This window comes from Lynx canadensis, chromosome B4 (genome assembly GCF_007474595.2).
Source record: "Lynx canadensis isolate LIC74 chromosome B4, mLynCan4.pri.v2, whole genome shotgun sequence".
In the NCBI taxonomy this organism is placed as follows: Eukaryota; Metazoa; Chordata; class Mammalia; order Carnivora; family Felidae; genus Lynx; species Lynx canadensis.
In genome coordinates this window covers 34188928-34205695 of record NC_044309.1, presented here as the reverse complement: position 1 = coordinate 34205695, position 16768 = coordinate 34188928, and the positions used below count along the sequence as shown (strand labels likewise).

The 16768-nt window shown below is 44.6% G+C and overlaps 1 protein-coding gene across 15 annotated transcripts in view; it reads right to left on the bottom strand.

Annotated features, from left to right (window-relative positions):
- MICAL3 (microtubule associated monooxygenase, calponin and LIM domain containing 3) overlaps window positions 1–16768 on the bottom strand; it is a 206303-nt gene that overhangs the window by 81206 nt on the left and 108329 nt on the right. For 10 of the 15 annotated variants that reach the window (XM_032593869.1, XM_030321297.1, XM_030321299.1 and 7 more), the window contains exons 17-22: window positions 16404–16487; window positions 13178–13276; window positions 11073–11129; window positions 8542–8649; window positions 5623–5730; window positions 4824–5010 (exon numbers count right to left, since the gene is read on the bottom strand). In XM_032593869.1, coding sequence (XP_032449760.1) covers window positions 4824–5010; window positions 5623–5730; window positions 8542–8649; window positions 11073–11129; window positions 13178–13276; window positions 16404–16487 — 643 coding nt within the window. The remainder of the gene's footprint in view (window positions 1–4823; window positions 5011–5622; window positions 5731–8541; window positions 8650–11072; window positions 11130–13177; window positions 13277–16403; window positions 16488–16768) is intronic. The other 5 variants (XM_032593867.1, XM_032593868.1, XM_030321302.1 and 2 more) reach the window with 3 other exon arrangements.

The following is a 16768-nucleotide window of genomic DNA, read 5'->3' as shown; positions in this document are numbered from 1 at the left end:
AAATACAATTTATTGTCAAATTTGTTTCCATACAACACCCAGTGCTCATCCCAACAAGTGCCCTCCTCCATGCCCATCACCCACTTTACCTTCTTCCCCACCCCCCGTCAACCCTCAGTTTGTTCTCAGTCCTTAAGAGTCTCTCTTATGGTTTGCCTCCCTCCCTCTCTGTAACTTTTTTCTTCCCCTTTCCCTCTCCCATGGTCTTCTGTTAAGTTTCTAAAGATCCACATACGAGTGAAAACATATGGTATCTGTCTTTCTCTGCCTGACTTATTTCACTTAGCATAATACCTTCCAGTTCCCTCCACATTGCTGCAAATGGCCAGATTTCATTCTCTCATTGCCAAGTAGTATTCCATTGTAAATATAAACCACATCTTCTTTATCCATTTGTCAGTTGATGGACATTTAGTCTCAAAAAGAGCTAATTTTTATGTAACATTTACCACGTGCCAGATATGTATTATAACGTCTATCAATTAATTTAATCCTCAGAACTCAATAAGGTAGATATTATTATCCACCTTTTTCTAGTTGAGGCACAGAAGCATTAAGCAACCTGCCCAAAGTGTCCCCTACTCAGTAAATCTCACAGAGGACTTGAACCTACTAGTAAGCTTGACTCCAAGACCTATACCTTTAGTCACTACACTATGATGCCTGTCTCAATTAGTGAATACAACCACGCTAATGTTATAAACTACCCACAAATTATGGTTGATTCAGTCAAGCCACTGATTTTAGATGATCTAAATAAATGAAATCTTGATAATTAACTATGGGAAAGACTAGAAAAAGAAATTGGAGGAAACAGATGGGTAAAGGACAAGCTTAAGCCAAAATGGGGCCATGCATTTATTCATTCAATAACTTACTGAGTGCCATTATAGGACAGGTACAAATCTAAACACTGAGAATGTTCCAGTCAAGAAGACAGACTAGTCTCTGCTCGGATGGAGCAGATGATATGTGAATAAGTACCAAGTAGTGATGAGTACTAGAGATCAGGAGGTCTGAAAAATGCCCCTCTGAGGGGAGAATATGTGAGTGAAGAAGTGAATGACAAAAAGCCCACCCTGTAAAGATTAGGGGGAAGTGTATTCCAGGAGAGGAGACAGTGCCAACTGCTAAGGTAAGCAGTGGCCTAATCATGTTTATGAAATGGAAAGAGACCAGTGTGGCAGGAGTATAGTGAGCTAGGGACAGGAAATGCAGGCTGGGGTAGACATGCAAAGCTCTCAGCCCCAGCAGATTCTATTTGTACTACAGCGGACCATAAGAGTACAAATCAGGAGGTTGCAAAAATCCGATTTACATCTTTTAAGATTCCTCGGTTGCTTTGTGGAAGCAGACTATAGGGGGCAATGGTGGAGGCAGGGAGATCAGTAGTCCAGGTGGAAGATGCAGAGTGTGGTCAGGGTGGTACTCGCAGAGACGGAGAGCAGTGGACTATTTTAGGCTTGTTGCTACCAATGGAGGCCCTTCACAAAACACCTTAGCCAGTAGGGTGTTTTCTCTCCTTGAGATGACAGGGAATGACCTGATGTACTGTCTGATTTAGAGTCCTTGTCTTAAGAGTTGGCAGCAGTTGAAAATAAGCGAGTATTTGGGAAGAGAAAGAAGATCTTAGTTTTCGGGTAAACTGCATCCTTTTAAAAGAGCTGAAGGGAAGACTAATTAGGGACAAGGGTAAAAAAAGGTGGATGTTTCTCTAAAGTGTAAGATTCTCAGTTCACCTGTGTGGAGCTGACACGGGCCCAGAGTCACTAATCCCAGGAGGCCAACCTGGAAGGGATCCCAGAGGTCATTTAGTGCAAACCAGTACTTACTAGTTGTGTGAACTTGAACAAGCATTTACAACTTCTCTGAATTCACTTTCCTGATGTATATAAAATTGCAATAATAAAACTAGTTCTGTATAGGGTTGTTGTGAAGGCAGAATGACATGGTACATGTTAAAGAGCCCAGCATAGTGTGGGGGTTATTTCTTTCCTCCTACAAATGAGCTATGACTTTCCTGTCTTTTTCTTATCTGAGGGCCTTCAGTTAGATTTCTGAGTCACATGGTAATGTGGATGAACAACAGGCTAAAACTTCAGGAGCCCCAAAATTCCATTCTTTTCTCCAGTTCACTTGTCTTTTGTCGTGGGGCTGAGCTGATGAAAAGTTTATCTGGGTTAGAATTTGGGGAGCTTGTTTGGATCCACTGTCCTCCCAGCCCCAGTGTCAACAACAAAGCACCAACCAGCCTCGTCTGTGCCCAGTGTCATGGTCATTTCCACCTGAGCTCCTGTCGTTCTCTTGCCTAGTATGCCATCTCTTCCTCTACTTGGCCATTTCATACTTCTCTCTCAGAGTCTCACCTAAGGTCAGTTAAGTCATTCCTAAAGGCTACTGAGCTTCATTGATTTCTTTTTCCTCTAAACTTCTACAAAGTTAAAATCTGTATGTCGTCTGTTAGCCCTTAATCATATACTCTTCATTGTTGTTGTTGCTCCATGTGCCCTGGTCTTATCATGCCCACCAGAATGTAAGCTCCTTGAGGAACATTTTACATTTCATCTGTATCCTCAAGAGAATGTGGCAAAGACAAGTACACAACAATCTATGGGCAAAAGTATTTGTAAATCAATTAATTGGCTGGACCTTGAGCGATCTTCTTTCTAGCCAGACTTCAGTAAAAGGCTAACTAAAATAACCCCAGCATCAAGGACAGTTAAAAGACACTGGATGGGCTCCATCTGCCAATCCCTACCCTTAGAAATCAGAGGCGTTACAGAAAGAGCAGGTGTGTAGGAATGGTGGAACAGAAAATTTGATACCTAAGAATATACTTTTGTTATTTAGTCAACTGTCTTAACTCTTCCCTGACTGGGTGGTGCTTTTTACTAAAGTTAAGGACCAGCTACCCCATAATGGTTAGAGTTAGCTTTTCTCAGTTCAGTACTTTGGCTGCTTTGTTGCTACTTCTGACAGAGCTGCCTATTTATTCATTATTAGCAGAGCCTGGATGACTAAAGTGACCACTGCCTAATGGTGGTGTCCCTCTCCTATGTGACATCACCTTACCATCTCCTCAGTCAAAAATTACCTACCAATATAATGGACATACCATAGTGTGATTTATAAGACATATATATGTAGTCATTCAGATAACCAAATATATTTCTCATGTATATTCGGTCTTCATCCAGTTTCTGACTCAGCTCCAAACCCTTGGAATTCCCCAAGTGTTGACAGAGATAAAAGTATCTTTGGCTGTAACAATTAATGTGACTTTTGGATCCCACCCAAGGGCAGGGGCTGTTGCCAGGAGGATCAACCATGTGATTTGAGGGTTGGACTTCCAGGATACCTCTCAACCCCTCAAGGGAGATGGGCTGGAGACTGAATCAAACAATGGCCAATGACTTGGTCAAACATGACTATACAATGAAGCCTCCATAAAAACCCAAGAGGATGGGGTTCAGAGAATTTCCAAGTTGGCAAACATATAGAGATGTGGGGAAAGTGGTGCCCCTGGAGACGGCATGGAAGCTCTATGCCCTTTCCCTAGACCTTGCCCTATGTATCTCTTCATGTGGCTGTTGATTTGTTATCTTTTACCATATCCTTTAATAAACTGGTATGTAAGTGTTTTCCTGAGTTCTGTGAGCCACTCTAGCAAATGAGAAGAACCTAAGAAGGAGGTCGTTGGAACCCCCAATCTGTAGCTGGTGGTCAGAAGCACAGGTAATAGCCTGGGGCTTATGACTAGTGTCTAAAGTAGGGGGCAAGGGACAGTATTACTGGCCTGAGCCCTTAACGTGTGGAATCTGATGCTATCTCTGGGTCGAGTAGTTAGTGTCAGAATTGAGCTGAATTCTTAGACACCCTGCTGATGTTGGAGAATTACTTGGTATTGGGGCGGGGGTAGGGGACTCCACCACCCTGCCTCCACATTGGATTTGGGTCCAGGAATCCAAAAGGAGGGCGCATAATGCCACCTCTATGAGGACTCCCATTAATCTAGATCTTTTCATTACTTTTGAATCAGTAAGCCTGCCTTTCAAGACATTCCTTCAGCATTCCATAGGAATGAGTGTAGTAGTCAGTTACTTTAAGGAGTTTTAAAGAGTCTTTAGATAGCAGGCATGCCAGCCTGCCTCTGTCTATTGGGCTTTATTAATTGTTTGCATAATTCACCACCTTCTGCTCCATTAACGTCGTTCTATTTATAAAAGCAACAAACATTACAAAAGGCCAGGGCTTGGACACTGTAGTAAATTAGATTTAGATCCTGTGCTACAAACTCTCAATTCATCAGAGAAACGGTGATGCTAGAGAGAGGTGGGCATAATTCGGTCATCCTCAGGAAGCAAAAGTCTCAGAACCCGAAGGGTGTGAAATCTAGTTTCAATTTGCTGTTATTGACCAGAGGCAAGAAATGTGACTTCCATAGGCCTGTCATTTCCCCTTCTCTAAAGTAAAGACAAAAATACCTTATTCTCTTTGTGTCCCTTTTATCTTAAGATCCCACCCTGAGGTAAGAAAGCAAGTGTCTGTGAAGCCAGGGAAGTGATTTACATTAACGCATGCCATTCTCATTACCGTCATTACTGAGTAATGCTGTGCTACAGCTTGGTGACTTTAGGGAAATATTTATAAGAAAGAGTCTTAGAGAAAAAATAAAGAGTAGAGGGAGATGGATGGGAAGGGTTAGGAGAGGCAGAAAAAATGTATATATAAGAATGCAGTAAGAGCCCTAAGGTCAGCTCACGTGGAAAAAAGTGCCCCTAAGCTCAGTTTCTAAGTATGGCCTCAAGTGCAAATAGACTCACCATCCTCGATGTCATAGGCGTAAGCCGAGAGGCGCAGGGTAGTGGCGCAGTACTCGCATTTGAAGCAGCTCCGATGGAAGAACTTGCCCTCAGCACTCAGCCTCTCCATCACGTAGACCCGCTTCTGACAGAAGTAGCACGTGTCGCTGCCTCCTAAGTTCTGTGGGAACTCCTTCTTTATCGAGCCCTGTAATGGGGGATGGTGGAAGATCTGTCAGAGCCAACACTTCTTAGACTCACCTCCTGGAGGTGCACAACCCTCTCCATATGTGAAACTAACCCTCACTAAGCAATGTTGTTTTGAGACAGACTACGATGGCTCACTTTATTATTGGCTCTCCCAAAGAACAATGGCACTACTGCAGTGACTGTCACATGTGCCCTCTATATAGCAATCGGCATTAGCTGGGTTCTGAATCGATGTTAATCAACACCCAAGAGGAATCCCCAGTTGGTTTTACACAATTTCATAACAAACCAAATTATTTTGACAGAATTGTGTTTTGAAGGTAGCATAAAAATACCTACTCAGAGTTCACGTCGTTCTACATGAACGTGGGCCTCCAGGACTCCAGAGCAAACAATCACTTTTACAGATACTAAGTATGTTTTTCCACACAACATTCTAAACAGCGAGTCAGTCCTAGAAATTCAGTTACAAACTTCAGATATCTTTAAAAAAAGTTACCGCATGGCATATATTAGGTATATATGTTACTAAGCTACTTAGAATAAACCAGGTTTATTTACCACAGCTGTGCTATATCTAGACAGACGGTGCCCTTAATATATCTCTTACCAGTTCCTTCTTGTCTAGAAGGGTTTTGGGCTGTTCTTTCCTTTGAAGCTGATTGGCTATCTGCTCAGCCAATGAGCTCACTCCGCCAGTGTACATCTTTATATACTTCTATTGGTTGGAGATTATAAAATGACCAGAATGATGGAAAATGAGAAGGAAAAAAAATAAATAAATTAAGAAGACAGGGGGAAAAAAATCTTTGAAAGGTATAAAATGAATACAAGGTGCAGCAGCAAACCATGCCAACACAGTGCCCACAAGCAGGGAAACTTGGTGGTCAGAAAAATGGGTGTCAACGTCCACACAGAGGTATCAGCAGAAGTAAGAGTAATGCCTGCAGGAATAATTAAACTCAGTAAGGGAGAACTTAGTCTTCCATGTCTTTTCGGAGCATACAGTTCAGGGAGGTGGGAAGACAGGATGGATACAAATATAGAACAGAGTAAGAAGGGCCTATACCCTAGTGACTCAAATTACATACAAAGAATTCAAGAGGAATAACTCCCACCCACACGGCACATGTCCAGATTAACATTATGTTTCAAGTTGGGTCTAGGAGAGGGCTTGGCAAGTTATTTCACCATTTAGAAAAAAAACTGAGCTTGGGGTGCCAGGGTGGCTCAGTTGGTTAAGCGTCTGACTTCGGCTCAGGTCATGATCTCGTGGTTTGTGGGTTCGAGCCCTGCATTGGGCTCTGTGCTGACAGCTCAGAGCCTGGAGCCTGCTTTGGATTCTGTCTCCCTCTCTCTCTCTGCCCCTCCACCACTTGCACTCTGCCTCTCTCTCTCTCAAAAACAAATAAACATAAAAGACAGAAAGACAGAAAGAAAGAAAGAAAGAAAGAAAGAAAGAAAGAAAGAAAGAAACAAACTAAGCTCACACTTGCAAGGCTGATTCTCCACTTGGGTAAAAGATGCCAACAGCCTAGTATTACTCGTGATGATCACCTTCCTCCTATTAATGCTTCACTCATAACCCCCGTCATATGCATCAAATATTTCTGAGCTTTATCTGGAAGAATCCTTCTCAGCCCATTCTCCCTGTTAATATTTATCTGTTCTACCCAGGCACTAAGGCCAAAGTGTTCTAGACTGGGCAGGGCATCTTAAACACAGCTGCAGGAGGCTAACACCTGGAGCCATGCAGACAAGTTGCTTAGTTCAGTCTTGGGAAGTCAGGAAGTCAGGAAGTCTTGGGAAGTTTCTAGTCCAAGAGGGATTATTTTTTCATAGGTTGGAAAAAGAAAAGAAAAAAAAAAATCCAACCAATTCAATCCTCTTTCTAGCAATGTTGAAGAAGTAACAAGCAAAACTACAAAATTTCAATTGTAAGCCTTCCTGCTAGGCAGCCTAGCTTTGAGCCTGTCCCAAGGACTGAGGTCAAAGTCTTGCTGACAGTCCTTTAGAGACTCCCAAGGTCACCCTTCCATGTGGAGATGGCCAGGACACCTAGTGTGCATGACTCTCCTCTCATAAACTGTGTGGAATAAGAGAACTGCCTAATGAGTTTGGGGAGCCCTGTAATTCTGACTGAGAAAAACACTCCAGGAGCAGTTGTCTTGGGGATGTCCACAACCCTGTCAGGAAGTGGTTTGAATGGACAACACACAAAGCCAGGTGTGAGAGAATCACTGGCCTGAGCAATGGCGTGCCCTGGGCTGAGAAGGGACAAACAAGAGAAGTGCTCCAGGGGTGGGGGGACAGGGGGAACTAGCTCTATGTGAACACGAGAATAACAGAAGCACAGATGAGCAAACAATTCTCCAAGGTTCAGTTGGAACTGAGGAGTCAATTCTATTTTTCAATTTAAAATAAGGAGATTTCCAAGGATTGGTGTCATTTGTTCATTAACTCCACAGCTTATACCCATTAATGGTTGAGAAAAACAAGTGGCTCTAAGATCTAAACCTTCTTTAGATTAGAGCTGTTAGGGAAACTTACTCCTGGAACAGACTGACACCAGGCAGAGCTGAGCAGGTCACTTAACAGCTGACACCGAGGGTGCAGAAAGTAAGTGAGGGTGTAGGCCAGATGCCACCCCTGAGGCTGGGACACTGAGCAAGCTCTGGATCCTCACTGCTCGGCCAGGACCCTTCCCTCCCACCAGAAACTGGCATCCTCAGCAAATACAGCCCAGGGCTGCCTGCGTGCAAAGGCATTTGTCACATTCAGTTCTCAGCAATGCGGTAATAATGACAAGCATCCCCCCAAGAGAGGTGGAAACTCAAGTTCTATTTTCTTCTGGCATGAATAGCAGATGGTATCCTTCTCCCCACTCTTAAGAAACAGTCTAAATGTGGCAATTGCTGGACTTAAACTTTTGCTGCCACACATGCATATGTTTCCACACACGTACCACACAGACTGCTCGAGGACAGGAAACATAAACAGAAAGGGCAAAAGGATCCGCCAACCTCTCTCTAAACTACTCTATAGCTGGATCAGTTCCACTGTGGGAAATAGCAGGGTTCACTCCTCACGTGATTACAATGCAAGAGGCACCCACAATACTGCATATTCACCACTCCATTTAAGAGATTTAATTACATTATTGTTCATATTTTTAATACATATCCATACGAAGACATTTGGAATTTAAAAAGTTAATGGCTGAAAAATGTTTGTTGTTATTTTATATAGTTGAAATATAATAGAAGTGGGTTTACTGTGACAGAATTTGTTACAATGAAAGCTAGCAGCCTCTTTAACTTTGGTGTATGCCTACAGACCTCACATGCAAAACCGACAGACAACACACACACACACCCACCCACCCCCCCCCCCCCACACGTGGATTCCCACAGAAGACAGGCCAAAGTTAAGAGCTCTGCAACCTCCCTCGGGCCTGATGACATTTGTGTAGGTGAACTGAGGACAGGCTGGAGAGCAAAGAGCTTTGCCAAGTTCCAGGCTGTGCTACCTGTCGGAGAGAGTCAGAGGAGGGAGAGGCGGGGCGGTTGGAGGAGCGAAGACTAAGAGAAAGCTCCCACTGGTCAACAAAAAATCGGCGAGAAGGTTCAGGCTCTGGCTACAAAATACAAGATGGAGAAAAAAAAAATCAAAGGAAATGTTAAATAAAAAGTTACACGCTGACCTGAATGTAAGGAATTTGGGAGTTTTAGACCTTTACCTAAGTAACTAATGCAGTAAAGAGACATTCTTAGTTCCCAAAGGTGTAAATGGCTCATTCAAAGCTTCCATTTTACTTTCAGCTAGCTCACCCTTGCCTCATGCTTACAGTGAAGCTCGCTCTGGAACATGGTCACTGTAGACATGAGCCGTCTCTGAAAGCCTTGTCTTCTCTTGCTTGGTGGTTTTACTCCATCCAGCCCAAGTGGATAATGCTGCCTGCCAGCCAGGAGGAGACAGAGGCCAGGGGCTATGTCCTGCTCACACACCCACTTTATGTCCTCTGTAGAGACCCTCACAGACTTGAGCTGGGAATTCTCCTAGGCAGAAGGAGACTGTACCACCTCATCACTCCACTGGCCTTACAAACAGCAAACAATAGCAATAGCAAATCTAGAATGAAGTTTACTCCTCCATAAAGGCCAGAAATGTGGCTTTGCCTCTTCCTATTGCTAGTGCTCAGAGAAACTCTGCCTGCCAAGGAGCCAGCCAAATCCCAGCAATGATCAGGAGAAAAGATCCCAAGTCCTCTGCACTGCATGCAGCATGTGTTGCAAAAGTAAGCTGGCATCTTCCTCGGTGGTGGGCCCATGCAGCCAGGAACTGTCCAGTCCCCAGAGAGGGAGAAGGGGCCTGAGAGCTCTGGCAAGTGATAACTGCTCAGTTTCCTACAAGGTTCAGGATGAAATACTTGCAGGGTGGAGGGAAGAACTGTCATGGTAAGAGAAGCCCTCTGCCCCTCTAGCTCCAAGCAGATCCATCACACCCCCAATTTAGTCCCTCACTAAATTCACAGCTTTGAGCGGTGACAAAGTGGAATGTAACCATCCCTGCTCCAGATTCTCAGCCAGCTCACTGGCCCTCAGCTCAGCACTTGGGGCAGGCTCAGAAACACAGGCCCAAGGGGGAGATCTCTGTAGAAGAGTATCACCCACCCGAGAGAAATAAGAGAGAAGGCAACTCTCCCAGGGATGGCAAAGCAGTGAAACTAATGGGAAGACTCGGGGGTGGGGGTGGGGGTGGGGGTGGGGGGTGGATAGGAGCAGGTGAGTGCACAGGCAAGCTTATGGAATAGTGGACAGAAAATCCTGGAAGAGCACACATACAGTAACCCTTATAAGTATCTAGACAGGACCCCTGCAGTGAAGAATCTGGAAACCAATACATTGGGAAAATGAAAGAAAATTCCCTGCAAACCTTCTTGCTTCCTGAGCTCAAAATCCTACCTTTCTTCTGGGGGCATTGTAGCCCTAGACTTTTGACAATTTCTCCCTGCCCATCTCTCCTTTTATTTTACACACTTCCCTCTATTCTTCTTCGCTTAGGCACTGCTTCATTAAAAATCATCAGGGTCTCATTAACTATGCATTCCCTGAAATGTAGGGCTTGCCCTTCTTTGTGAAAATACCTACTTCTCTTTTTGAGGGGAATACAGCCTGGGAAGAAGGAAGAAAGAGGCTGGGCACACAGTGCTCATGGTAGGAAGCAGCCCCAACAGAAGTGAAGAAAGCAGAGCTGGGCCGTGCGTGAGGAGATGAAATGGACACCCTCCTTCCACTTTGGCCCCGGTCTCTCTCCCTAAGCCAGCACCGATCCACGCATGGTCCTGGCAGCACAGATTGCCTGCTTCTTGCTTGGTGACGGGGTGTAAGAATACAGCACTAGCTTCCTTCGCAGTGACTGTATTTCTCAGAGAGCAAAGGCAGAAGGAGAGGTAAAAATAAAAGAAAAAAGGCCCATGTGAAATTAACAGTTACAGAGGATTCTTCACTCTTGCTGCAGAGCTTAACTCACTCAGGGATCAGGTTTAAGGGTAACAGTAACAACCAAAAGTTTCAGAAAATAAGCAGGCTTTTAAAAATGGGCATCTCTGCTATTCATCAAATTATATGATGGCCAGGTATAATCACTAGATCCCCCTTCAGTTTTTCAGAAGAGACCCACTAAAGCTTTTCATTACACACCCTTGTCACCACCTTCCTTCCCCTCCATCAGTTCTTCATACTTGAAAAATCCCCACACCAGTAAGAGCTTTGGCTCTCTCATTATTTCTACCTCAAGATCCCCGAATGTCCAAAGATATAAGCAAATCCCACCCACTTACTGATCTCTGTGCTGGGCAGATGAATTCTCTCCTGTGAATGCTATTTACATGGGTCAACACGGTTAAGCAACAAGAATTCTTGCTCTTGGCTGAGTGACAAGAGTGTGCACAAAGCAAGGGGAGAGGGGACCATCCCCACCTTCCCTCTGCCCCACCACCACAGCGTGCCCCGTCCGTTTGGCTCTCAGCATCCCATGCCATGATTCATGCTCTTTTACCCTCTCATGGTGGGGACTCTGCTTGCCACGGCTGTCAGCATCAAGATCCCTGTACGTCTGTTAATAACAAAGTAGAGACTTAAGCTCCATCCAAATGTTCTATGTGGACCTACTAAGTGACAGTGCCAGATATTCAGAATTCATTTCAACACATATCCCCTGCCCCTGACAGATCCCCACCCCAGGAAACCACAATCCCATCTAAATCAAATCCCATGATCCCAGGACAACTTTCTGTCCAGCACTCTGTCCATCTGGCCTCCAGTGAGGTCAGCCACACAAATAAAGAACTATGGTTAGTACAAAAGTGGAACAAACATATTTCTTTCACACAGTGGCACAAGATCAGAGGCATTAAATGGAAGGTTTAAAATGAGAAGCTGGTTAGGAGGGTGAAAGGGTGAAGCTTTCCACAACAAGATATTAGAAAGGAAAGGTGGGGAGATGGAAACTGCCTGGAACAAATGGCCATTAAACAGTCCAGAGGAAACTCCAGGATGGGGAGTGGTCCCTGAATAGGCATATGGGACCAAAGCATCATTTATTAAAGGGAGAAGTGGATGACGACTGGAAGCATCTTCAGTCAACAGATAGGAATATGTACATGATAGGCATGGAAATCCTGAAGACAGGCATATGGCTGCCGCTACGGACCCAAGGAAACAACTATCAGCAATTGTGTGGGAAAAGGGAAGGCCACTCTCATCACTCTTTGGATTACTGGTGAGGATTCAGCCTATGGCCTTGTACTGGTGGAAGAACTAATCCAAAGCCTCTAATGTGGCCCACAAACATAATGGTCTCCACAGGCAGGATGAGGCCACAGGTTGGGTTCCAGAGTCACACCACCCACATTCAATTCCTGGCTCCATTACTTACTGTGTGAACTTGTACAAAGTACTTGGCCTCCCTACCCTATGCCTCAGTCTCATCTGCAACATGGAGATGATAATAGTACCTGCCGTAGGGTTACTGGGAGAACTGATGGAGGTAACACAACAAGAACTGAGAATGCCACCTGGGACTAAGTGTTAGTTATTATGTAGAGACAAGGCATAGGGTAATTACTCAGTCTACAATGGCTGAATTCTTAGGCCCAGGGACACAGTGTGGGCCTTTAACAATCAGACACATTACTCAGGGGCCCCTTTTAAATAGGCCACTTAGTTGAGAAAATGTCTTTCCATAGATCCTGCCTTTAAAATTAGTATTTTATTTTATAGAAATATCCTACAAAGGTCAATTTCTATTCTATAAATATACTTTATTAATGTATGCTTATTATCCTCTTTAATCATGTCTGTGGTTAACTGCTCTATAATGCATTTTCAAATGGTCTGCCTAGAGTGTGAGTGGGGCAGATGGGAAGGACAGGTGTTTGCTGGCATAAGCTGGATAAGTGAGAGGCAGGGCTCTCAAAACCAGAAGGAACCAAACTCGTAATAAAGTGAGGCCCTATAAAAAGCTTCCAAAAGCCCATCCTAATTATATCTCCTTGGGCAGCAAGACAAAAGTGGCTGCTTTAAATGAGGTTATATAAAAATGTGTTGTTCTCCAGGGCTTTTTGGACCTTGTATCTGTGACAAATATAGTTTAAGTTTTAGTCTGTGCTTGCATAGTTGTTCTCCTATGATGTGGGACTAGATTAAACCAGGGTTTGAATATATTAAGTGCTATCCTGAGGTCTAATTGGAAATTGTTCATCTGTAGCAAAAAAGGTGCTTCTGCTACAAATGATCTTTCTGTTTTTTTTTTTTTTTTTTAATTTTTTTTTTTCAACGTTTATTTATTTTTGGGACAGAGAGAGACAGAGCATGAATGGGCGAGGGGCAGAGAGAGAGGGAGACACAGAATCGGAAACAGGCTCCAGGCTCTGAGCCATCAGCCCAGAGCCGGACGCGGGGCTCGAACTCACAGACCGCGAGATCGTGACCTGGCTGAAGTCGGACGCTTAACCGACTGCGCCACCCAGGCGCCCCCATCTTTCTGTTTTTTGATTGTTATTTCTGAAAAGAGGGAGTTCTGATTTGGTCTCTACCCTAGCCACCTACACAGGCAGGCAGGAAGACACAGACGAGGACCACGGAGCATGCAAAGAAGATCACCTGCTGGCTGCCAGGCGCCCGACAGGGAGGTGGAGAAGGGGGAGGAGAGAGTGTGATCACTTTTTTGGGGCAGGTCCGAGAACACTCCTTTTCCCGTCGCTTTTACACCAACAGACACAAACAGAGAGAACACTGGTGAAACAGGAGCCATGTTTTGGCTGGTTCTAGAAAGACTAAAGGGCATCTGCCAAAACCATCCCTCCCTTGCCTCTCCATCCTCAACAGCAATCACTGTATGGTTAGGGAGGATGGCTTGTCACAGTCGATCGTTGGCCTCTGGGTCACACTTGCGCTGTTTGGTAAGTACAGACCACATGGGTAATCTCCGCAGCTGGCCTTGGGGTCAGAACTTGCAGTGTAACACTTTCTAAATGCCAGGGATCAAGGGTATATTCTTTGTGAGTTTTATCAGAGAAGCTGAGGACAGAAGAAATGGGCTTGGATGTAAGTAGAGAGAAAGGGCACACAGGCCAAGTAGCACGAGGGGAGCATGAAGACTGTCTCCTGATGGCTCAGTCACCTCTACACCCACCAGCAGCAAAGCAGCACTCTCCTTGAGGGCTCACCCAAGACAAAACCCTGCCATGGCTTCCCTCTTCTCACTCCCCTCACTCACGCTCAAAAGGTTCTGGAAAAATACCAAGGAAATACAAGAAAGTACAGGAAACAGAATATAAAACTTAAATATCTTTCACTAACCGAACACCACACATAGCCATGGATTATTTCCCCATTTTGCCCCTCTCCATTGTACTCCCTTCCTATGAATCTACGATTTAGAGAACTCTTCGGTACTTAGGGAACAATGACTTATTTCTACGCCAGAGGAATCCTCCATTTCCTCATGACCAGAATGACCATGTGGGGCAGCACACAGGTGAAGTATGGGAGGGAAAGAAGAGGTTGTGAGGCCAGGGAAAGAGCCCCATCATCTATTCCAACTTCACATGATGACTTACTTCCAAACGAAGGCTGGTTGCCTGCAGGATACATTTCTGAGATCAAAAGGTAGAAGGGTGGGGAAGGAAGGGCCAAAGTGTTTACACAGGAAGGTAAAAAAGAGAAGTCACTGGCAAGCAAAATTGTTATTCATTTTTCCTCTTCCATACCATGACCTAAGTGAAAACTGATCCTTGTGCCAACTCAGCCACCATGGCTGTGCTTGCCACACCCTCCTGCCTCAATCCAAACCTCTTCAAGAAAAACAAAAAGTGAGTCATGGTAAGGTATTGCCAGTCAACCCCTCAATCCTAAAGGGAGAGAAACAGGGTTGCAGACAGGATGAGTCAGAAGCAGAGGGCCAGTGGAGCACACCACTGCAGTTCTTCTGTTCCCACATTTCTGGAGCATGTGGCACTGCCTGCCAAGGTTCTCTTTTAGGAGATAAATTTACAAGGCCAAAACTCATGATGCCACCCCTGATTAGTGCTGAGAAAAAATTACATGTAACTGTGAATTGCAGTTCTTTCATAGCCAAGTAAACTCACGTTCCCAACTCCATAGAACAATGATCTAACAGAATTTTCATTGTTCATGGTTTTTCACTTACCAAGATCTACCCAGATACCCTTTCCACTGTAATCTCTGGTACCCACTCCATAGAACCCAGGTTTGACTTCAATGGCTCTATTCTGCTACCCAAAGAGCCTGGCAATATTCTGCTTCATTGACTGTAATCATATATTACCCAGATGACAACCTAGCTATATGTCTCCATGTAGCACCCCATACAAGGTTAGAGGTCACCAGATGTTTCACAAACAGGTCCACAAACACCAAGCTCTTGTCTTGATGCCCCTTTGGTACAGTTCCATCAGGTGATGAGCTGATGTACCAGTCTTCACCAGGACAGGGGTCTCAGCTGAGCGAGTCTCCTCGGGTCACACTTAATACCTCTGAGACCTCCCAGGAAGCCAACTCAAAGCTGCTCTGGGCACATGCCTTTTAAAGTCATCAGTTCATCCATCTACACATGTTACTACTGACTTCCCTTCTGTTTTGCTCCTTGCACCTCAGAGGACCTTTCTGGACGTTGTCAGAATCTAGAGTTTGGGGGAACCTAGTTTAGAGTTCACTTTCCCCTTCAGCAGATCCTCAACTAAATATTACCTTTCAAATCATACAACCACGTAGACTTCAAGGCAAAGGGTAAGAAAATAAAATGGAATTTCGAATGAACTTTGTTTATTTGTTTCCCTAGGCAAAGAGAAAGAAGCAGGCTGGGGTCTGTTGTGAGTCTGGACACTGCTCCCTAGCTTCCATTTCAGACTCATGGGCCCTGCATTTAATGTGGCATATTATTAAAAAAGAGGTTAGAAAGGTAACTTTTGCCCTGAATATAATTCAAATAAAACCCACCTGCCACTCCCTAGCACCTCCCAGCAATACCTGGCACTCTGCAGCACAAGAGGAAATTGAGGGTTAGCTCACCTGACCTCTCAGAATCTTAGTCCTAAATGATACCAAACCATAAGACAGAGAATCCAGGCTGCACTCAGTAGAGCAGGAACTTGCTCAACTGTGACTTGGGAGAAAGAAAATACAGTAGAGGCCCCAATCTTTCTGATGGGCTTCCTATTATCAGCCAGGTGCAACTCCCCACCCCCTTCTTTCTGTCCTATCCTATACTGCTAATGAGCAGCTAGGAGATCCTGTAAAAACTTCATTGAAAATTTCAAAGAGTATTTTAAATGGAGACAAAACACCTAGAAAATGCCCACCATCATCTTTGTTGAGGGTCTGAAACAAATAAAAATCATAGTTTGAGACTATTTCTCGGCTAACATTTTCCTATTTAACATGAAAGGCTCCACTGCCCCAATTCTCAGCCTTGCTGAATTCAGGATTCTCCCTGCAGTGGTTACAAGGACACATGTAAGCAAAATGTCAACTTGGGACAAAGGTAATAATGGTAAAACTGTAGAAGCTAAGGTAGCTAAACTACTTCCCACATAGCTTTAGCAAGTTTCAACACCAAATTAACCACCTACCCTTTTAAGTGATTTCTCAAATCCCAACAAGTTAAACAAATCATGCAATACAATCAGTATGGTCTGTTAAACTTCCCCCCACAGTTGCTACTCAAAAGAGTACAGAAGTTTCCTGTCCTTGAGAGCTAGGATTCTAAAGTGTAGGAGGCCTCAGCTGTGGCTGGTTCAGAGGGAGGAGTGGGGTTGGAAGGCCCAGGGAAGCAGCACCCATTCTGGTCCCTGGGCAGCAGCTTTACCTGTTTCCACTGGGGGGTGGGAGCAGGGCGACCCTGCTCAGGTAGGCAGCAGGACGGCTGGCTGACCCCACGCTCTTGTGTCGGCTGTGACACACAGGTCAAGTATGGGTGGGGGACAGGACATGGAGACAAAACAAAATAAAATACATTAAGGTAGGAGAAGACACAAAAAAGATACTCATGCATGGCAGACAGACACATATCTATGAGCTGGGAGTGGGGGGAGACACGGAATTAATTCTTAGAAAGTTACACTTATAACAAAAACAAGATACCCTACCCCCGCAAACCAAAAGCAAATGCAAAAGGAAAAAAAAGAGGCAATCCAAAGCTGGAATTTTCATTATCCTCTTCCTTAGCTCAAA